The sequence below is a fragment of the Mobula birostris genome, chromosome 3 (genome assembly GCF_030028105.1).
Source record: "Mobula birostris isolate sMobBir1 chromosome 3, sMobBir1.hap1, whole genome shotgun sequence".
Lineage (NCBI taxonomy): Eukaryota > Metazoa > Chordata > Chondrichthyes > Myliobatiformes > Myliobatidae > Mobula > Mobula birostris.
Window position 1 is genome coordinate 166,120,668 of NC_092372.1, and position 24,246 is coordinate 166,144,913.

Consider the following 24,246-nt stretch of genomic DNA (forward strand, 5'->3'; position numbering starts at 1 on the left):
AGCTTTTGATTCTCATTAACATATCCAAATGTCATTCACCTAAATGGTTTCTCAGCTTGTTTTTGAGTTGATTCATTAGGCTAAAACCTCTCTCACAGTCCGCACTAGATGCAAGAAAGGTTCCCCCAATGTCCAACGACTGTGCAGGGTCGCAAAACTGTTCATTTTGAAGTACAAATGCCACCATTTGAGCAAAGTTTGAAATCAGTTTGGATTTAATTTTTTCTTGCACGGAAAATTTGAAATCATTAAACTGTCTAACTATTACAGTATTTTCAGCTAGAAAATCATGATATTTTAGACATAAGGCATTAACTTGTTCATTGCCAAATGTGAAGTCACAATCTGTAATAGCAGAGAAATCAAAAGCTGACCATTCTTGTACCTCATCTTCAGGAAACTTAAATGAACACAAAAACTATTTATAAAAGTCAACAGAGAACTTGTATCTACTGTGGCGTTTTCTTCACGTTGTTGACTTAGCAAAACTTTAACTTTGTCACTCCATGGAACATTGTCTCTCAGATACTGTTTTCTTATCTTGTTAATTGCGCCTCACGCAAATGAAGTGAATTCATTGGTGTCAGGCCACTCTTTTGCAGAATCTTGCACAGTGCAGCCAGTTCATCAAAGACATCACTTAAAACCTGTAAAGCTACTTTGTATGTGATGTTTATCAATTTCTTGTGATGGTATTTAGCCATAGGGTCATTTGACTGATCTTTTTCAATAAAAACTTAGTAAGCTATCTACAGGATTTGAAATAGATCTTTGTAAACTTTACGATATGATCACTATCCGCCAAAGATGGCTGCCGCCGTGATACAGCTGTACAAACTGGAACAGGAAAGGTGAGGTGACGTAAATTAATGACGTGCATTGTGGTATTTGAAAAACTGACTAACTAGTTAACAGAAACATTCAGCTAAAAGATTATTTTCAATAAGTATAATTATTAATTACTACATTATTTTAAGTAACTAACCTTTTGTGCACACATTAATTTCCTTTGTGCGCTGGTTGAAAAATGTGTGTGTGCACGCACACGCGCACAGCTAAATAGGTAGGGTGCCGGCAATGCATCAGTGTTGCTCCACACCAGGTTACTTTAAGCTGTCGTTTGGCTTCACGGTGTCGTTTGGCTGAGGTGGAATGCAGGAACTTGTGTCTTTGATGGGTTTGCGCGGAGGTGGTTTTCTTCATAGTAGGATGTTAGTCCCTTCAAGGCCTCAGAAAGCATTTTCTCCACGATGTTAAAATCAGTGCTTTGGGCCGTGATGCATAAGTCATCAGCATATATAAAACGGCGTGTGACATCATCTGTAGATTGGTCATTCATGTAGATGTTGTATATCGGCGGTGTAAGCACACTTCCCTGAGGAAGACCATTCTTCTGAATATGCCACCTACTGCGCTTCCCACCCAGTTCAACATAGAACCGGCGATTCTGAAGCATGCTTTCAAACAGCTCTGTTAAGTGAATATCTTTTGTCAGAGAATCTCTACGATCTTGCAAAGGAGACGTCTATGGTTTACTGTATCGTAAGCTGCTGACCAGTCTACAAACACAGCACCTATTACCATCCCTTGCTCACAACCATCTTCGATATATTGTGTGAGGTTGAGCAGTTGGCTTGTTGTTGATTTGCCGGGGCGGAAACCTGCCTGCTCTGGAATGATCTTCTCATCTACAGTTGGTGCTGTCCTATTGAGTAGCAGGCGTTCAAACAGCTTATTGATGTGGCAAAGCAGTGAGATTAGCCGAAAACTCTTAGGATCTGAGGGATCTTTCCCGGGCTTTAACAGTGCTAGTACATGTGACTTCTGCCAAATATTAGGTAGCTTGTGTGTTGCCAGACAGTGGTTGAACAATTGTAGGAGCCATTTCTTTGCTTGCTGTCCAAAATGCTTTATCTGCTCCGATGCTATGTTGTCAAGACCAATTGCTTTCCCGTGTTTTAGACTAGATATACCAATTTCCAGCTCTTCCATGGTGAATGGTCCAGTGAAGCCAGGTTCATCGCTGTACTTCTTCCTATCTAGTTGTGCTGTTGCTTGTTTCTTGTTGGTTTTTCCATTTAGGAGCAACTGGTGTGCAACTTGGTTAGCAGACACATTGGGATGTTGGGCAGCTTTCTTGGGATCGGCTCCAAGTTTGCGTATGAGAGACCGTGCCTTGCTGTTTTTTGTAAGATCTGTTGTCTCTATCAAGGTGTTCCAGGTGTTTTGACACTCTTGAGAGATACTTAACATCACCCTCTCACCGGTAGTTATTGTTTCCTCTGAGAAGGGGTCAGATTCAAACATTGAGACGTACTCCCTGTAGAGTTCAGCATTCTCTTTGGTGAGGGCAGAGATGTAGTGTGCTCTACAACCTCGGGGGATCTTTTGGCTGTTTTCTGGACAGCTTTTGCAAACAGGTTGTAGTGCTCAGGTAGTGGTTTAATACGTTTAACCTTATGGTCAAGTGCTCTTGTGCACCCGTTCCAATTGGCCGCCTTGTAGTTGAAGCGCCTTTTGAATGGTACGACAGTTGGTAACACTGCTGCATTTATCTGAATACCAATAGGACGGTGCTGTGTCTGTGGTATTGGGTCTGTGACAGGCTTCATGCAGAGGCCAGCGATGTCGTTGCTGACAATGGCAAGATCTGGGTTATAACTGCACTTCCAGCAGGCACTGTGGAAGGAGGCTGGCAATTTAGGATCATGGATGAGACTAAGCTGGGTAGTGTCCATCCATTCTTTGACTGTTTCTCCATCGTTGTTAGACTCCTTGTACCCCCATTGGGTACTGTGGCTATTAAAGTCTTCAATGATGATCTACGGTTTACTGTGCAGGTTGGATACAGGGTCAGAGAAGCTGAAAACTGTGCCCGGTGGCTTGTACACTGAGGTCACTACTACCTTGTTCAGCTCTACAGTTAGAATTTCAATGTTGTCCTCTTCTGTTTCAGAAGTGGCTTCTATGACTGAACTATCTCTAACAAATATAGCACTGCCATATTGTCGATGAGGTCTTTCAATAACCAGGAACATTCCTGGAATTTTTGGGCGGTTGTTTTCGCTTCCTCTGTGTGTCTCCTGCAGGCAGAGGATATCACACTGCAACTTACTGCATAATGCAGCGAGGATGTTTTGCTTAGCTGCAGAGAATCCTTCAATGTTAGCAGATATAACAGTCAATGCCGGTCTTGAAAAAGACCCGTGTTTCTGACATCAATGACCTCTGTCTTCAGGCATGATCAAATCAATGGTACAAAAATGTTGAATACACTACTTGCTGCGCGTGGTAAGTAGTGTAATAAGTAGAACTAAGCGATTTCGTGACAACAGATCATATCAATGCTTTGTAAATCTGCTTGTCGTTAATGTTGATGGAGTAGATTTCTAAAAGTGGGAGGTTGCAGCGTTTGACAGGTTTGAAATATTTGCTATCGCATTCAGCCAGAATTGCTGAGTGAATGATTCATTTTGGCTTCCTCCTTCCTGTAAAATCCACCATCATAGAAACTAGTTGTCAATGAATTTAATTTGCACCAGTGGATCTCAAGACGTGGCTTAGAGCACTGGATGCACCAAAAACTTTGGGAATAGACAGCATCCCATTTGTTGTCCTACAGTATAGGGCCACCCACATATCTACCCACACTGTGAAATAAAAGGAAAATGGCCCAGGTTGCCCTGTCCACAGAAATGGAATCTGGTTAATTACTGCCTTCCACCCAGTCTTCAGCTACATATTGGGAGATGTTTTCATCAGTGTTTGGCTGATGCTCAGTTTGAGTTTTACCAGGACTATTTCAACTCAAGACCTCTATGCAGCTTTGATCAGATCAAGTCAAGTCGCTTTTTATTGTCATTTCAACCGTAGAAAACTACACTAGACTAAGTGAGACAACTCAAGGCTACACTAGACTATGTAAGACAACACAAAACTACACTAGAGTACAGACCTACACAGGACTACATAAAGTGCACAAAACAGTGCAGAGCAGTACAATAAATAACAAACAAGACAATAGGCGCAGTAGAGCAGGGGTCCACAACCTTTTTTGCACTGTGGTCCGGTTTAATATTGTCAATATTCTTGCGGACCAGCCGACGGGGGTGGTGGGGGGGGGGGGGTGGTGTTCAAGTTGGATTAAACTCACCTCAACTTGTCTTTTACAGTTAGGGTTGCCAACTTTCTCGCTCCCAAATAAGGGACAAAAGTAGCAGTCAAATACGGGACACTTGACTTTACTCAAAGAAAGACTACCATGACCATGAAGCCTTGCGTGGGCACCTCTGGACGCATGCACATATGTGACGTGCGCATGCATGTATGTGCTGATTTTTTTCCACAAATCGGTTTTGGCTTAATCTTCTCGACTATACTGTACATACATTATTTCTACTTAAAATAGGCTGTGTACTTATCATAACATTCATGCTTTTACTATATGTTAGTGTTATTTTCGGTTTTATGTGTTAGTTGGTATGATTTGGTAGGTTATTTTTTGGGTCTAGGAACGCTCAAAAAATTTTCCCATATAATTGCTTCTTCACTTTATGCTACTTCGGCATGAAAGGTTTCATAGGAACGCTCTACCTTAGTGAGGGAAATACAGGACAAGGGCGGTCCCATATGGGAGAAACCAGATTAGCCCAATTTACGGGATGTCCCGGCAGATATGGGATAGTTGACAACCCTATGTTCAAGTTCAACAGTGCGTGACAGGGAATGAGGAAAGGTGCAGCTGACTCATATCGTTTCCTCACGGACCGGTAGCACATGCTTTGCGGTGGTTGGGGATCGCTGCAGTAGAGGGCAAATTATAATAAATGATGTAGATGTCAGTCTCGTCTCTGGGTATTAAGGAGTCTGATGGCTTGGGGAAAGAAGCTGCTGCACAGTCTGGTCGTGAGAGCCCGAATGCTTCGGTGCCTTTTGCCAGATGGCAGGAAGGAGTAGAGTTTTTATGAAGGGTGTGTGGGGTCCTTCACAATGCTGTTGGCTTTACAGGTGCAGTGTGTAGTGTAAATGTCTGTGACGGCGGGAAGAGAGACCCTGATGATCTTCTCGGCTGGCCTCACAATCCGCTGCAGGGTCTTGCGATCCGAGACGGTGGAATTTCTGAACCAGGCAGTGATGCAGCTGCTCAGGATGCTCTCAATACAACCTCTGTAGAATGTGGACTTAGGAGCTGAGTTCTCAGGATGAAGTGAGAGTGACTGATGTCAAGCTAGCATTTGGCCAAAGAAGTGTTAAGGAGTACTAGCAAAGCTGAAATTAGTGGGCATCACATGGAAAAGTGCTGCTTTTTTTATGTCGTACGAAATGATATGGAGTGACTATTGATGGTAAAAGGTATGATCTGAAAACCTCACTGTTCATGTTGTTAACACTCTACCCACTGTCTATGCAGGCAGCATAGCTTGTGTACGTGTTGCACCATATACTGCCACAAAGCAACAAATTTCACAGCGTATGTCAGTGATATTAATTCTGACCCTAAGAATAAATCATTGGGCTGTAGGGAAATAGGATAAGGAACTGGACAAGGAGATTGCCCTTCTTGGAACTGGTGTAGAACCAATGCTATTTTTCTGGGTTACATTAACTTCTCTGAATAGTCATAGTCATACTTTATTGATCCTGGGGGAAATTGGTTTTCGTTACAGTTGCACCATAAATAATAAATAGTAATAAAACCATAAATAGTTAAATAGTAATATGTAAATTATGCCAGGAAATAAGTCCAGGACCAGCCTATTGGCTCAGGGTGTCTGACTCTCCAAGGGAGGAGTTGATGGCCCCAGGCAGGAATGACTTCCCAGGACGGTCCGTGTTGCAGCTCGGTAGAATGAGTCTCTGGCTGAATGTACTCCTGTGCCCAACCAGTACATTATGTAGTGGATGGGAGACATTATCCAAGATGGCATGCAACTTGGACAGCATCATCTTTTCAGACACCACTGTCAGAGAGTCTAGTTCCATCCCCACAACATCACTGGCCTTACGAATGAGTTTGTTGATTCTGTTGGTGTCTGCTATCCTCAACCTGCTGCCCCAGCACACAACAGCAAACATGATCGCACTGGCTTGTAGAACATCCTCAGCATCGTCCGGCAGATGTTAAAGGACCTCAGTCTCCTCAGGAAATAGAGAATAAACATATAGTTGTTAAAGTATATGCAAATATCACATGTATCTATCAAAGAACATTACTGATAAAAAAGCAGTAGCACTGAACTACAATGTAATGTAGATTTAGGTAGCAGAAGAGATTTTGCATATGATGTGTCTAAGATGATGAGAGGCATTGATCGTGTGGATAGCCAGAGGCTTTTTCCTAGGGCTGAAATGGCGAACATGAGAGTGCACAGTTTTAGGTACTTGGAAGAAAGTACAGAGGAGATGTTGGGTAAGTTTTTTACGCTGAGAGTGGTGAGTGCGTGGAATGGACTGCTGGCAACAATGGTGGTGGCAGATACGATAAGGTCTTTTAAGAGACTCCTGGATAGGTAAATGGACCTTAGAAAAATAGAGGGCTATAGATAACCCTAGATAATTTCTAAAGCAAGGTTATGTTCTTACTATAGCTTTGTGGGCCGAAGGGCCTGTATTGTGCTGTAGGCTTTCTATGTTTCTATCTCAGGACATGGTTGCAGGATATCTCAGGATGGTGTCCTGTACTCCAGCAGTGAGTCCTGGATTTTGGGCAAGGTTTAATTGATGTGATTTGTGGATTGGACTGCAGTTCACATTATGAAGAGTATCTGGTCATTCCCTTTTCTTTGTTGCTATTTTGGACGATTTTGAATCGGGGGCAGCCTGCAGATAACAAACCCTTGGCTAAATTGAATATGCCTGGACTCTTTGATTTTGTGTTTTATATTGTGTTTTTTGCTTTTTTTTGTGTTGTCATTTGCATCATTTGGCTTTTTTTGTGCATGCAGGGGGTTGATAATTTTCTTTGAACAGGTTCCATGGTTTTCGTTTTTCATGACTATCTGAGGGGAAGATGAATCTCAGAGTTGTATAGTGTATACATACTTTGAATCTTTGTTTTCAACTGCTTCACTGACTGACCTCTTATCTTAAATTCCGAAGTGAGCATGTATACACAGCATTCATGAGGTTGTTGTCTGCATACAGCGAGATGGAGACAACATTTGAATACTTGCAGATAATTGGCACAAAATGTTCTTGCCAGAAAAGTAGTCATCTTCTTGGAGATCACCAGTACTTCTGACCCCTATTATCAATATCCTTGAGTCCTGTTGACCAGAAACTTAATTGGATCAGCCACACGTGCACTATATGAAGAGACAATCTGAATATCCTTTGAATGAATGATATCAAAAAGTAAAAGCAGGATTAGGCCATCTGCCCACTCTAGTCTACCCTGCCATTCAATATAAACATGGTTGATGTATCCCAGGCCTCAACCAGTCCTCTGTGCCAGATCCCAGTAGACCTCAGTTCCCCAATCTTTCTAAAATATACCTACCACCTCTTTGAATACTTATAATGATCTACCCTTCATAACTGTCTTAATTAAAGAATTAAGGATTTTCTGTCCTCTGCAACGAGACCTTTCTAAGCACACTGGTTTTAAATGACCCCCCCCCCCCCATTTAAAAAATGTCACATTGTTCAAGAAACACACATCAAAGTTGCTGGTAAATGCAGCAGGCCAGGCAGCATCTATTGGAAGAGTTTCAGTCGACGTTTCAGGCCAAGACCCTTCGTCAGGACCAACTGAAGGAACATTGTTCAAGATGTGACCACAAGTGATAACATCACAGCACCTACTATTATCATGCTCCCTTTAGGGTATTTTATATTTCAATAAGATTACCCCTCATTTTTATAAAATTCAAAGAATATAGACCCCTCCTGTTTAGCTTGTCTTGACAGGAACGTCGTCTTGTACCAGGTATTGGCCTAGGGGACCTCCTTTGGGCCACAGTGTTCTACTTTTTGACTAAGAAGATCAAGAGTGTGTGATCTCACCAATTCCCTGTAAGTTGTAATAAAATTTCCATATCTGTAAACTTCAACATCATTTCAGTAAAGGCTATTATACTATTTCCACCTTAATGCAAGTCTTTCTGTGATCGTCAGGGCACTTTATCAGGAGTGATACGGAATACTTTTCACATGCTGGATGAGTGCAGCATCAACAAAACTCAAAGATTGACAATCAAAATGGCTTTATTAGCACTCCATCCATTATCCTGCTTCTTAATTTTCACCACTACTTGTATATCTTAGAGTCCCTACCACCTACAAATGCATTGCTCTTATTCTCAGAGTCATTCCGACAGAAGGTTCCTTATACCTGCCCACTGAAGCAGGCCACAATTGCATGGAATTAATGCCACCCATATGTTCCTCTCCCAAGTCGCACACGGCCTTCGTTTGGAATTACATTGCCAACAATGTGTCTTACCCCTGGAATACCCTTCCTAAAAGAGTTCACCAGAAGTACTGTAGGAGCTAAAGGTGATTCACCATCACATTTCTTAAGCGCATTAAGAAACTGGAAAGATGGCAGACTTTGATTATAGATTTTTAAAAAAGGATTAATATTATATCTAATTGTTTACAGTTCTTTGGATTTAAAGTATTTTCTATCTTGATTGTTGCAATATTTTTTAATGATGACTAAGAGTTTGTTTAGGTGTATATGCTTTTTTTTCTTACTAGATTGATACAATTGCAGAAAACAGTTGTAAGCTTGGACTCTGATATCCCAGATGAGCTGCTGTATGGCCGAGCTGGGTACTTGTATGCTTTATTGTATGTAAATACAGAGATTGGACAAGATACTGTTCCTCATTCTGTTATTCGGGAGGTAAGAAAAACACCTTTTGATTATATTGTTTGGTGTAATCAATTGCTGCATTATTGGAAAGCTACCCTTGGATGTGGTATGGTGCTGTATTCTGTTTCAGAAGATGTAAAAGATTGTGTGAGAATATTTGGAGCAGAGAGTTCAATGTCTTTTATTCAGTGGAACTGAAGATAATGAAGTACTCTTGCTATGTGCTATTGCTTATAATGTTTTCATTCATAAGTGACAAATATAAATTGCTCCTTAAGAATATGATTAAGGCACTGCAAGAATTTGATTAAGATACTGCAGTAGATTTGTTTGCTTGTCAAAGTATGCCTAATGAAAGGGGGGGGGGGGAGAAGCATGATAAATTAAACATAAAGTTGCCCCTGCCAAATGCACTATGAAAATAGAGACACAAGAGAGACTGCAAGATGCCAGAAATCTGGATCAACACACACACACAATGCTAGAAGAACTCAGTGAGTCATGCAGCATCTATGGAGGGAAATGAAGTCTTGATGAAGGGTCTCAGCTCAAAACATCAAATGTTCATTTCCCTACTTCCTCCAGCATTGTATCTGTGTTAACACCGTCAAAATTACCTCCTAAGACTTGTTTGCCATACTGGTAATTACACATTTCCCCTACTGTTTATGAATTCTGTTTATTGCACAATACATAAAGATCTTGCTCTGCTTTAATTTCATGTATTTAATATGCAAGATCCATTTTTAAAATCTCTTCGCAATATGTCCCTTATCTGTATAAATATTGGGACAGATCTGTCGTTGCCCTCAAATCACTCTGCTGACCCATATGGCATTTACTGTTTGTTCTCATCTGGCCTTGGCACATGTGCTGTTGGGTGCTGAGTTCCCAACACAAGATATGTCCAGCCCACATGAGAACAACCGTGGCCAGCTCAGTGGCCACTTCAGGGTCAATGACTGACTGATCTCATCGAACTTCTGATAGTTATTAAGGCAGTCAGTTTTGTTAGAGCGATTAAATGGTTGTGACCAGTTTTGAGATTTGTCAGAATTCGGTAATCTGAGCACAAAATAAATTAACTATGCTTAAGATGTTGGGAAAGATTTGTAGCTTGGGTTGAGGATGTTGTTGTTGAGTAGCTCACTGAGCTGGCTTGTTAGCTTGCATATGTTTCATTACCCAGCTAGGCAACATCATCAGTGCAACTTCGAATGACATGACGAATAAGTACCAACATCCTCACTTGCGTCCTCGGGGAGAGTGTGGAGACCCCACGGCCCCGCCTCCCCCTGGGCGTGGACTGTCGCTGGTAATTCTAAAGTCATGACGTCGGCACTCGCCCGCACCAACGTCCAGCTAGCCTCCAGTTCTTTCCCACCCCTTCTAGCTACAAGTTCTACCTGCCCGATACCTTTAATCAAACTCAACCCTCGCACCAGTACCTCTGCCGAAATGCGATAATCAACTCCACTTACCACACACGCATGATTCACCGGTACCTCCTCCATTTCACACCAACTTACAATCTTATCTCGCTCCATCTTCACACCACTTACTGCAACAACAAGTACAACTTTCCTGAAAAAAAAATCCAAATCCCTGACGGTAGCCCCCACTTGTAACGTTCTGTTGTATTGGCTCGTGAATGTCTAGGGGAAATCCCGCCCAGCACCTGCTTCAACACTCCCCTCAGGGTCAATCGTCGCCCGAATCAATCACAAACATCAATCATCAGCCAGCACACCCAGTAAATTTTAACACATACACTTTATAGATATTACTAATTCTATGGCATTAATATACATTTGATACAGAGAGGAAAGTAATGGGAAAAAAAAAGGCGTCAACACTTATCAAAGTCCAAGTTCTTCGTGCGCTACCGTTGGAGCTCAGTTCAACGTCAGACGACCACCCGAATTCCGTCGACCCACGGCTCGGGACCACCCGGAGTGATCGACCGGAGCCTCTCCGCACGTCCGCCATCCTCCTCGTCTCTCCTCCGACTCCCCGCCAAAACTCAGTCCACAGTCATATCATACAGCATGGCATCCGAAAACAAAACAATACATAACCACCCATTGGCTAATAGAACCTGGTTATCTCATTTAAAGTAAAACAAACTGTTAGCGCAAACTCTCTGCAGCGTTAAAACACAACAAAGCCGCATTCCACAGATTAACATAACAAAATCGCCATTTTAAATGTAACAAAAGAAAGACCCCGTACATTTAAATCTTTTAAAAAAGCTCATCCACAGTCTAAAATTAATCAAAATTAATAAACTATCTTGTGTTACCTTTCTCTTGAAAAATAATGTATCTCATTAATATGAAGACTCATCAGTTAGGCATGGGCTGGCATTTCGATGGAAAATCATTGTACCCACTGTGGCACGGGAAACTGGAAGAATTGATGATTTTGTGGAACACCTGTAGAGATCCCAGAAGTCATCATTTAAGCACCACTGTTAGAGCAGTAGATCTGCTCCATTGCTTTTGTCTGGCTGTTCCCTTTTTATTTTGACAAGCATGTTGTATCTATTTGGGTACCACCACTTTGTTTGTAGACCAGCACTATTGTTGGTATGGGGTTTTATCTGAGACATTTTGCTAATATAGTGGAGAATTGTCCCTGGTGGCATTAAATTGTGAGAGTTGTTTGTAATCCTGTTTCTTAAATGACCATAACGATCTTTTTTGTAACAGAGGTTACCTCCTCCCAGTAAATATCAGGCTGGACCTGGCCTATGCTGTTTTTTTTTTTCCTTCTGTGCTCTGCACCAAGGGTTCCCAACTGAAGTCCACAGACCCCTCGGTTAATGGTAAGGGTCTATGGCATAAAATAAGGTTGGGAACCCCTAATCTTTACAGTGCCCTTGCATTCTGATGATCTGACATTTTAAAAAAAGATGGGGAAATACCTTTTAATTTTTAAGTTGACATTAATGTATGACATTTAAGTGAGAGAAGAAGAGATCTTCATTTAGCTTCTTAGTGAAGGTTAGCAACAATCCAAATGATTGGGACTGTGCTATGATTGGCATAAAGTTTAGAGGCCAAGTATGGCATTATGCAATGAAGCCAGACTGATGATATATGTAAAATAGGAACAAGAGGTCCAATGTATATGATTTCCAATGTGTTCTATAGTCCTGCCCTGTTGTATACAGGCATAATGGCTGACAGAACAATTCAGTACCAACATTGAGTCTTCATCAGAAGTAGCTGTGTTTAAGAAGGTCAAGACCCATTTGAATTCATATTGCAGAAGCCCCTTGTTTTCCCTTAATGTACCTTTTCTGCTCTCTTAATTATCCTTTACCTCCTAAGATCATTTTTCAGAGATTTTCCTTTCTCGGCTGACACTCTTCGTAAATTCATCTTTTGGACATAGATGAATCAGTGTTTGCATATCCACCTTTGACTTCCAACAATTTAGTGGAATACAGTACTCAAGTTACAATGTGAACAAGGCACTGTTGCTTGGTCTCTAAATACTTAGATTCTATTTTGAGAATTTGCCATTCTGCTTGAACATCCTTAATTTGGCGTTCACAAAAGCAGGCCTTTCATTATCTTGTATATCTTTGGTGTGGCAAGCACAACTGCACACAATAGTCCTCATGTCCTAACCAAAGTTTTATGAAGTTACAACGTGATTTGCCAATTTTTATATTCAATACCCTAACCAATTTAAAGGCATAAATGTTGCCTGCTGCCTTTACCACCCTACCTAATTGTGTTAATGCTTTCCAGGATCTATGTGCATCCCAAGATCCATCTGTATGCAAGTCCTCTGAAGGATTCTTCCTTTTACTGTATGTTTTTCTGACATATTTTTCTCTCAAAATGCACCACCTCACACCTTTCCATATTAAATTCCACCTGCTATTTCTCTTCCCATATTTCTGGTTGATCCTGCTGTATCCTCTGGCAGCTTTCTTCATGAGCTGCAACTCCACCTATTTTTGTCATCTGCAGGCTTACTAATCAAACTAGTTGCATGTTGATCCAAATCATTAATATATTACCAATGGATGTCCCAGCACTTGTGGGAGACTAGTTGGAGAGGCATCCCTTCATTGCTATCCTCTGTCTTCTATGTCTTCAATTTTGTATCCAGCTTACGAGCTGACCGTGGACCGCATGTGACTTAAATTCCTGGACCAGCCAAGCATGAGAGATCATGCGGTATGCATTTCTAAAAACCACATCAACAGCATCCACTGCTGTACTCTCATCAATAATAAAAAAAAAATCAAATTTGTATCACAGGACCACTTTCACACAAAAGCCATGCTTTCTTTCCATAGGAAGTATATTTTTTCAAATGCAAATATATCCTGTCCTTAAGAATGTTCACCAATAATTTTTCTACCACTAATATAACGATCACAGACTTGCAGTTTTCTTTATTATCCCATTGTCCTCCTTAAAGAAAAGAACAACATTGGCTATTCTCCATCTTCTGGGAGTTTGCCTGTGGCTGAAAAGGATACAAAGATCTCACTAAAAGCCACTGACCTAATTCAATCTCCATGATGAATACTGTTTAATATGCTTGATTTTTTTTTTTAGTTCAAATTAGATTCTGGAAAGGTGTAATAGTAACAGGGTTGTCATGGTGGGAGATTTTAATTTCCCAAATATCGATTGGCATGTCCCTAGAGCGAGGTGTTTGGATGGGGTGGAGTTTGTTAGGTGTGTTCAAGAAGGTTTCTTAACACAATATATAGATAAGCCTACAAGAGGAGAGGCTGTAATTGATCTGGTATTGGGAACTGAACCTGGTCAGGTGTCAGATCGCTCAGTCAGAGAACATTTTGGAGATAGTGATTGCAATTCTATCTCCTTTATCATAGCATTGGAGAGGGATAGGAACAGACAAGTTAGGAAAGTGCTTAATTGGAGTAAGGGGAAAAATGAGCCCATCAGGCTGGAACTTGGAAGCGTAAATTGGAAACAGATGTTCTCAGGGAAATGTACCAAAGAAATGCGGCAAATTTTCGGGGGATATTTGTGTAGAGTTCTGCACAGGTACGTTCCAATGAGATGGGGAGAGAACGGTGGGATAAGAGAACTGTGGTGTACAAAGGCTGTTGTAAATCTAGTCAAGAAGAAAAGAAGAGCTTACGAAAGGTTCAAAAAACTAGGTAATGATAGAGATCTAGAAGATTATAAGGCTAGCTGGAAGGAGCTCAAGAAAGAAATTAGAAGAGCCAGAAGGGGTCATGAGAAGGCCTTGGCAGACAGGATTAAGGAAAATCCCAAGGCATTGTTAAGAGCAAGAGGATAAGACGTGAGAGAATAGGACCAATCAAGTGTGACAGTGGAAAAGAGTGCATGGAACCGGAGGAGATAGCAGAGGTACTTAATGAGTACTTTGTTTCAGTATTCACTACGGGAAAGGATCTTGGCGATTGTAGGGATGCCTTACAGCGGACTGAAAAGCTTGAGCATGTAGATATTAAGGAAGAGGATGTGCTGGAGCTTTTGGAAAGCATCAGGTTAGATAAGTCACCGGGACTGGACGAGATGTACCCCAGGCTACTGTGAGAGGCGAGGGAGAAATTGCTGAGCCTCTGGCGATGATCTTTGCATCATCAGTGGGAACGGGACAGGTTCCGGAGGACTGGTGAGTTGCGGATGTTGTTCCATTATTCAAGAAAGGGAGCAGAGATAGCCCAGGAAATTATAGGCCAGTGAGTCTTACTTCTGTAGTTGGTGAGTAGATGGAGAAGATCCTAAGAGGCAGAATTTATGAACATTTGGAGAGGCATAATATGATTAGGAATAGTCAGCATGGCTTTGTCAAAGGCAGATCATGCTTGAACCTGATTGAATTTTTGAGCAGTAGGTGTAGTGTATATTGATTTCAGCAAAGCATTTGACAAGGTACCCCATGCAAGGCTTATTGAGAAAGTAAGGAGACATGGGATCCAAGAGGAAAGTGCTTTGTGGATCCAGAACTGGCTTGCCCACAGAAGGCAAAGAGTGGTTGTAGCTGGGTCATATTCTGCATGGAGGTTGGTCACCAGTGGTGTGCCTCAGGGCTCTTTTCTGGGACTTCTACTCTTCGTGATTTTGATAAATGACCTGGGTGAATAAGTGGAGGGATGGGTTAGTAAATTTGTTGATGACCCAAAGGTTGGAGGTGTTGTGGATAGTGTGGAGGGTTGCCAGAGGTTACAGCGGGACATTGGTAATCCTATTATCAATGCAGAACTGGGCTGAGAAATTGCAGATGGAGTTCAACCTAGATAAATGTCAGGTGGTTCATTTTGGTGGGTCAAATATGATGACAGAATATAGTATTAATGGTAAGACTCTTGGCAATGTGGAACATCAGAGGGATCTTGGTGTCCAAGTCCATAGGACACTCAAAGCTACTGCGCAGATTAACTCTGTGGTTAAGAAAGCATAGGTGCATTGGCCTTCATCAATTGTGGGATTGAGTTTAGGAGCCAGGAGGTAATGTTGCAGCTATATAAGACCCTGGTCAGATCCCACTTGGAGTACTCTGCTCAGTTTTGGTTGCCTCACTATAGGAAGGATAGGGAAACCATAGAAAGGGTGCAGAGGAGACTTACAAGGATGTTGCCTGGATTGGGGAGCATGCCTTATTAGAGTAGGTTGAGTGAACTTGGCCTTTTTTTCTTGGAGTGACAGAGGATGAAAGGTGACCTTATAGAGGTGTATAAGATGATGAGATGCATTGATCATGCGGATAGTCAGAGGCTTTTTCCCAGGGCTGAGATGGCTAACACAAGAGGGCACGGTTTTAAGATGCTTGGAAGTAGGTACAGAGGAGGTATCAGGGGTAAGTTTTTTACGCAGAGAGTGGTGAGTGCATGGAATGGGCTGCCAGCAACAGTGGTGGAGGTGGATATGATAGGGTCTTTTAAGAGGCTCCTGGACAGGTATATGGAGCTCAGAAAAATAGAAGGCTGTGGGTAACCCTAGGTAATTTCTCAGGTAAGGACATGTTTGGCACAGCTCTGTGGGTCGAAGGGCCCGTATTGTGCTGTAGGCTTTCTGTTTCTAAATGGTATGCTTAAATAATTTAAAACCACAATTTTACAGATTTGGTCATATGACTGTAATTTAGTGTTAAGAATTGTGTTGTTGCCTTTAATTCAGTTTTCCTTTCTTCTTTCTTTGACCTTTCCAACCCCAAAAATAAAATCTTTTCTATTCCAAACTCCAAACTTGACAAACAGGTGGTTAATGCCATAATTGAATCTGGCAAGAACTTCTCCAAGGAAGAGCGCAAAACGGAACGCTGTCCCCTTTTGTATCAATGGCATAGAAAACAGTATGTTGGAGCAGCCCATGGTCTTGCTGGGATCTACTACATGCTAATGCAGGTTGGCTTCTAATTCTAAACTTCATTAGAATTGTTTCAATGCTGTTTTTTTTTTTTTTTAAGTCATTGGTTCCTGATGACCAAGATGCTCCATCCAAGCTAGTCCCAATTGCCAGCGTTTGGGTCAAAACCTTGTAAACCTTTCCGGTCTATGTACCTATCCAGGTATCGTTCAAAAGTTGCAATTGCACCTGGCTTAAACACCTCCTCTGTCAGCTGATTCCACATAAGTACCACCCTTTGATTTTATTTTAAAGGCTGCCCATCAAATTCATCTTAAAGTTTTCCCTTCTCACCTTAAACCTAAGGCCTCTAGTTCTTGATTCTCCATCTCTAGGGTTGGGGGGTGTTGTGTGGAGACTGAGTGCATTTACCCTATCTATGCCCCTTATGATTTCATATACCTCTATAAGATCATCTCTCAGTCTCTTTCACTCTAAAGAATAAAGTCCCAGTCCGTCCAATCTCTCCCTATAACTGTTCCCTTTTTGGAAAATAAAGTTCTATTTGTGGCATTTCTATCATATTTTAACAGAGCTAAATTCAATAATCTAGTGGACAGAGAAAATAATAAGTAATGTCGTGTTGCCTTCGATACCAAGAACTATAATATTATTACAAGCCAGTGAAAGGAAAAGGTGTCAATCTAATTATATACCAATTATCCTAGCCCATGTTTAGTTGTTTAGAAGCAACAGTACTTTGCCACTTTTACTTACTAAAGAACAGATTGGACAACGATTTCAGGTATCGGTACATTCATAGATTTAAACCAGGAGTTTAAGAACTTTTCATTCTGCTCCTCCATGTTTCTTAAGTCTCTTTTTGACAAATTCAACATCAAAGCATGTTAGATGTGAAGTTCTGAAACATGACATTAGGCACACCCTAAATGCGGTTGAAATAGTTGTTGCTTTTCAATTTGTGTAAACTTTAGCAAATAATCTTAATTACTACTGAACAGACCATAGCACTAAACTGTATTTTTAAAAGCATCTTGTATCTTAATATTTAATGTTGAGAATTTGAAAGAAACTTGCAATATCTTGGTCTATAGGAAACTTGAATATAATTAAGAGTGTTATGCTAAAACTTGTCCGTAACTTGTCTGGGTGTTCAAAGGCACGAGCCCCTGAAATGTATGTGTTGAATAATAGTTTTAAATCATTTTGAACATGCCCCCTAAATATGAAATAAGTGTTTCGTGGAAGTAAAGTTTAGACCTGAACTCAGTAATTAAGATGCTTTCTTTGTCTACATTTTTGAATTTGAAAAGTGCAAATGCTGGCTTTGTGTAGGGGTCCATTAATCTTTTGCAAATTCTATATTTGAGATTGGTGAATATCAGCCAATAAAGCAAGGAGGCGGATAGGGTTGTGTTCTATCACCAGACCTGTTCTCCCGGCACAGTGAAAACATCAGGTGAACCATACAAGACCTACCTGGAATAAGTATAGGAGGATACAATATCACAGCCTCCGCTATGCGGATGATACGGTACGGATAGCAAACAGTGAAGTAAATTTACAGAAACTAGTATCTACCATCAACACAGAGAGCAAAAGGCTTGGCCTAACCTTAAACAAAAAGAAAACTGAAGTAATGGTAATATCAAAGAAACCTGATATCCCAAAGTGTAGGATCGTATTGGGAAATGAAATCCTGAAACAAGTTCACAACTTCAGGTATCTTGGATCATGGGTAACATCTGATGGCAAATGTGAAACAGACATGAGCAAGAATAGCAATGGCATGAAGAGCATTTACAGAAATGAGAAACATCCTAATGAACAAGAAAATAGCAATTGACATCCACCTTAGAACTCTCAGCTGCTACATTCTTCCTATATTGATGTATGGCTGCAAGTCATGGACCATCACAAATGCAATGGAAAAAAGAATCAATGCAGCAGAGATGTGGTTCCTCAGAAGAGTGCTATGCATATCATATACGGACAGGATAACCAACGAAGAAGTTCTACAGAGAATGAAAACAAAATGTACATTACTTAAAAAAATCAGAAAACAGCAATCAAAATCCTTTGGATACATCATGCGAAGAGAGACATTAGAACATTTAGTTACAACTGGAAAGCTGGAAGGAAAAAGAAGCAGAGGCTGACAGAGAATGAAAATGATAGATGGAATAACATCATGGTTAGAAACAGGGGAGGCAACAACTTCAATCCTGAGGGTCAGGGACTGTGATGGGTGGAGAGACATGATCGCCCACGCCAAACGTTAAGGCACCTGAATGAATAAAAGAGATTTGATATTTGTTGCACAATTTATAATAAAACACTTTGAACTTAAACCCGCAAACACAAGGAAATCTGCAGAATTTCAAGCAACATACACACAAAAAGTGCTGGTGAACGCAGCAGGCCAGGCAGAGATAGACTATCTCTTCTTTCAGTTAGTCTTAACAAAGGGTCTCGACCCGAAATGTGGACTGTACCTCTTCCTATAGATGCCGCCTGGCCTGCTGCGTTCACCAGCATTTTCTCTGTGGTATTGCTTGAACTTAAACCATTATTTTCTGGTCCTTTGCATTTTAAACTTGAATGAGGATTTGCTGATTGCATAAAATTATGTAATCAATAAATTCAATAATAGAAATATTTAGTATAGCAATGTGTTCAAGTGTAGACTGTTACAGAAAATGTTGCTTACATTTGAAATATTACATGTTCTCTCCAGATATTATTCTTAGGGCTGTAAAAACATCTGAGTTTTTTTTTTGTTCTAAAGTTTGTTTACTTGCAGCAACAAGATAAATTTACTTTAAAAACAAAAGCATTTAAAAAAAAATCAGAATCAGAAGCAGTAGAAAATATTTTGGAAGCAGGCAAGTTTCTTTAGAAGAATTCAGGACAGCAGAATAATTACATAAATTGTGTCCATGTGCTTAATCTCAGTTACTTGCAGAAGTGTGATCACTAAGCTCCATCTGAAAAGCAATGTTGGTTAATATAAAAAGAGTTGTGAACATTTGTGTAAAGCTGTAATTCATGCGATAATAAACAGCACAAGAAGTTGTGTACTTCGCTCATCAGAGCAAACTTGATTCAATCTATCTGGCAAGAATCTGATGTTACTCTGTTAACTTACTATTTTATGCTCCCCATGATTTCATTGACTAAGTAAAATGTGTAATTGACGCAGAGGCACCTGTTTTTAACATTAGATGTGTTAGGGTGAAATCAATATTTTTTGACTGTGAGAACTAGACTAATCCCACAAGCCTGCACCTGATTTGATTGATTGACTTTAAATTTTTTTCTATTTATTTTCTCACTTTTACAAAATAAAAACTCCATCCACAGGTATCTGTTCTTATTGTCTCTTATTGTAATGGAGTTTAGTTTTGCATTCCCTCTGCAACAAACCAGCTGCAGCAAAAAGAACTTCTACCAAAAATATGTTTATTTTAATGTTTTTGAATGCTGTTTGTTAGGATTTTTATATTAAAAAATAATTCTGTTCCAGCCGGGTTCAAAGGTGGATCAAGAGACTTTGATTGAATTGGTAAAACCCAGTGTGGACTATGTGCGACATAAAAAGTTCAGGTCTGGAAATTATCCTTCGTCATTAAGCAATGAAACTGACAGACTGGTTCATTGGTGCCATGGGGCTCCTGGTGTTATACACATGTTGATACAATCTTATAAGGTTAGTATGTTTTTTTTAAAGGCTCTTTTGGGAATTTTCTGTCATGGAATATGCTTTTATTTTAAAACGGCACTTCCCTTTCCTCGTGATCATGTTTAATGAAAGTAGCTTTAAAGGAAGTGAAGAGGAGCATACTGATATTTTTTTCTAAGGCAAGCCTAAATCTGAGGATCACTTTGGAGCCATGTAATTAGTGGGAAGTATTCTTAGAGATGGTATATATAATTATCTGGATAGACAGGGTCTGATTAGGAACAATCAACATGGATTTGTGCGTGGAAGGTCATGTTTGAAAAATCTTATTGAATTTTTTGATGAGCTTACTAGGAAAGTTGACGCGGGTAAAGCAGTGGATGTTGTCTATATGGACTTCAGTAAGGCCTTTGACAAGGTTCCACACGGAAGTTAGTTATGAAGGCTCAGTTGTTAGGTATTAGTATTGAAGTAGTAAATTGGATTCAACAGTGGCTGGATGCGAGTTGCCAGAGAGTAGTGGTGGATAACTGTTTGTCAGACTGGAGGCTGGTGACTAGTGGTGTGCCTCAAGGATCTGTACTGGGGCCGATGTTGTTTGTCATATACATTAATGATCTGGATGATGGGGTGGTGAATTGGATTAGTAAGTATGCAGATGATACTAAGATAGGTGGTGTTGTGGATAATGAAGCAGGTTTTCAAAGCTTGCAGAGAGACTTAGGCCAGTTAGAAGAGTGGGCTGAAAGATGGCAGATAGTTTAATGCTGCTAAGTGTGAGGTGCTACATTTTGGTAGGACTAATCAAAATAGGACATACATGGTAAATGGTAGGACATTGAAGAATGCAGTAGAACAGGGTGATCTAGGGATAATGGTGCATAGTTCCCTGAAGGTAGAATCTCATGTGGATAGGGTGGTGAAGAAAGCTTTTGGTATGCTGGTCTTTATAAATCAGAGCATTGAGTACAGGAGTTGGGATGTCATGTTGAAATTGTACAAGGCATTGGTAAGGCCAAATTTGGAGTATTGTGTACAGTTCTGGTCACCGAATTAAAGGAAAGATGTCAAGAAAATAGAGTACAAAGAAGATTTACTAGAATGTTACCTGGGTTTCAGCACCTGAGTTACAGAGAAAGGTTGAACAAATTAGGTCTTTATTCTTTGGAGTGTAGAAGGTTGAGGGAGGACTTGATAGAGGTATTTAAAATTATGAGGGGGATAGATCGAGTTAACATGGATAGGCTTTTTCCATTGAGAGCGGGGGAGATTCAAACAAGAGGACGAGTTAAGGGTTAGGGGGCAAAAGTTTTGGGGTAACACGAGGGGCAACTTCTTTATTCAGAGAGTGGTGGCTGTGTGGAACGAGCTTCCAGTAGAAGTGGTAGGGGCAGGTTCGATATTGTCATTTAAAGAAAAATTGGATAGGTATATGGACAGGAAAGGAATGGAGGGTTATGGGCTGAGTGCAGGTCGGTAGGACTAGGTGAGTGTAAGTGTTCGGCATGGACTAGAAAGACCGAGATGGCCTGTTTCCGTGCTGTAATTGTTATACAGTTATATAATTGCCATAAAATACAGTCATAGAATGATAGATTTCATACTTCACCTGCCATCATGCTTTTCCTTCATGAATTGGCTGAAGTGTCTTAAAGCAACATATTCTTAGCAATATTTACTCTTTCATTCCAATTATTATTAATTTCTTTAGCCAGTTGGTGTACAATGAACAAAGTATATAAGGGGATTAACGGTAAACATTTCTTTCTGATGTTCCGTAAATCCATGCAGAATTTTGCCTTGTGAAGTGTCAGAATTGGCAGTGTTTAATTTTTGTAGTGAATATGCTATCTATAATGTAACTTGAAGTATGAAGATTAGTACAATTAAATACTTGTCATCAAAAACAAGATTTATGAAGATTATAAACACAAGATCATACAGATGCTGAAAATCCAGAGCAACACACACAAAATGCTGGAGGAACACAGGTTAGGCAGCATCTGTGGAAATGAATAAACAGTCAGCATTTCAGACTGACCCTTCCATCAGGACTGGAAAGAAAGAAAGGGAAGAAGCCAGAATAAGAAGATAGGAGGAGGGGTTGGAGGACAAGCTGGAAGGTGACGGGAGGTGAGTGAGAGAGGAGGGGATGAAGTAACAAGTTAGGAGCTGATATGTGGAAAAGGCAGAGTAGAAGGAATGTGATAGGAGAGTAGAGTGGATCATGGGAGAAAAAGGAGGAGGAGGGGCACCGGGGGAAATGAGGAGAAGGGGTATGAGGCCAGAGTTGGGAAATGACAAATAAGGAAAGAGAAGGGGATAAAAGTTACCAGAAGTTGGAGAAATCGATATTCATGCTATCAGGTTGGAGGCTACAGAGACAGAATATGAGGTGTTGCTCCTGCAACCTGAGAGTGACCTCATCATGGCAGAAGAGGAGGCCCTGGACCAACATGTCGGAATGGGGATAGGAAATTAAGTCATTGACCACTGGCAAATCCTGCTTTTTGCAGATGCACTGAGGTTCTCAACAAAGCAATCCCCCAGTCTACGTCAGGTCTCATCAGTGTAGAGTAAGCCTAATGAGGAGCACCAGATACAGTAGACAACCCCTACAGATTCACAGGTTAAGTGTTGCCTCACCTGGAAGGACCTGCATTGGTTCCATGTAGCCAACGAAAAGGCAGGTGTAGCTGGGGCCCATGCAGGTACCCATGGCTACATGTACAGAGCTGGTAAAGAAATTGTTGAGCGTGAGGACCAGTTCTGCCAGACAGAGGAAGGTGGTGATGGGGGCAAGCTGGTCCGGTCTGTTGTCAAGAAAGAAGCAGAGAGCTTTAAGGCCTTCTTGATGGGGGTTAGAAATATATAGGAATTGGACATCCATGGTGAAAAGGAGATAATCAGGGCCATGAAATATCACCTCTACCTTGTGGCCGCTCCTCCTTCCATGATCCACTCTCCTCTCCTCTCAGATTCATTCTTCTCCAGCTCTTTGCCTCTTCCACTTATCACCTTCTTGTTTTTTTTTTACTTCATCTGTCTCCCCCACCCACCTGGCTTCACCTATCACCATCTTGCTTGTCCTCCTTTCCCCTACCCATCCCCCCTAACCTTCTTATTCTGGCGTCTTCCCCCTTCCTTTCCAGTCCTGATGAAGTCTTGGCCTGAAGCATCGACTGTTTATCCATTTCCATAGATATGACCTGAACTGCTGAGTTCCTTCAGCATTTTGTATGTGTTTCTCTGACAATTTCCAGTATGCTGTATGACCTTCAATACTAAGATTAAAATTGGTAACTTTTTTTCTATACAGACTTTCAAAGAAGAAAAGTACCTGAGAGATGCAACTGAGTGCAGTGATGTTATCTGGCAGCGAGGGCTACTGCGGAAGGGTTATGGAATCTGCCATGGAACTGCAGGAAATGGGTACTCCTTCCTTTGTCTATACAAGTTAACTCAGGACAAAAAATATCTCTACAGAGCTTGTAAGGTGAGTTGAAAAATGCATGGAGTAATAAATATCTGACTTTTGTATCTAATTGATTAATACAGAGTAGCAATTGTAACATCCTATGCAAGCATTATTTCATTGTAGATATTTTACTTTCTATATCTGCTTCCAATTTGAAGTTTTCTATTGATGTGTCTTGTGCATTGGACATGTTAGTGATGGTGTGAGCATCTAATAAAGGGTGCTTAAACTGGAATGAAATGGGATGCAGAGGATGTGGAAAAAGTTAGAAGTTAGTAGAACAGGTAGTTCCACTAAAGTAGGTTGTAAGGGATTGTGGCTGAAATATGAGAAATAATGCTATGTACTGAGTTGAATGTGAACTTAGCTGTATTATTGTTGAGTAATTTAATGGGTTAATAGTGTAATGTAAAAAAAAGTCTTAATGAACTGTCTTATAACATGGGTAGTTTGGAAATATTGGCAGAAAATATTGAACTAAAAATTGGAATCAGGTTTATCACTGACATGTTATGAAATTTGTGTGGCAGCAATATAGTGCAATAATTTTTTATAAAAACTTTTTCCATAGATGTAGATATTTTTAGTAAATTGTTCACAAGTTTTGGAATTTTTCTTTTGATATGACATGCAGTGCTTTCTAGATTAGTTCAAAACTTCAACTTGAATATATTTTTAAATTTAGAAAATGAAACAGTAATACCTGAAAATAGTTGTGGGGGCTGAATACTTTTTCAAGGCACTGTTTATGTAGGGCCGAGGATTGATCCTCAGGAAAAATTGACACCTAGAAATCTGAAACAGCTCACCCTTACCATTACTGATCCCTTGATAAGGACTGGTATGTGCTCCCTCAACTTTGCCTTTCTGAAGTCCATAAATCAATTCTTTGATTTTACTGACATTGAGTGCAAGGTTGTTGTGATAACTCTCA

At 40.6% G+C, this 24,246-nt stretch overlaps 1 protein-coding gene across 1 annotated transcript in view; it reads left to right on the plus strand.

Moving 5' to 3' along the window:
* The window catches only part of lancl2 (LanC lantibiotic synthetase component C-like 2 (bacterial)), a 67,417-nt gene that overhangs the window by 16,440 nt on the left and 26,731 nt on the right, over positions 1–24,246 (plus strand). Inside the window, exons 4-7 of the mRNA XM_072253616.1 lie at positions 8,701–8,848; positions 16,044–16,190; positions 19,679–19,861; positions 23,154–23,330. Of these exons, the coding sequence (XP_072109717.1) occupies positions 8,701–8,848; positions 16,044–16,190; positions 19,679–19,861; positions 23,154–23,330 (655 nt within the window). The remainder of the gene's footprint in view (positions 1–8,700; positions 8,849–16,043; positions 16,191–19,678; positions 19,862–23,153; positions 23,331–24,246) is intronic.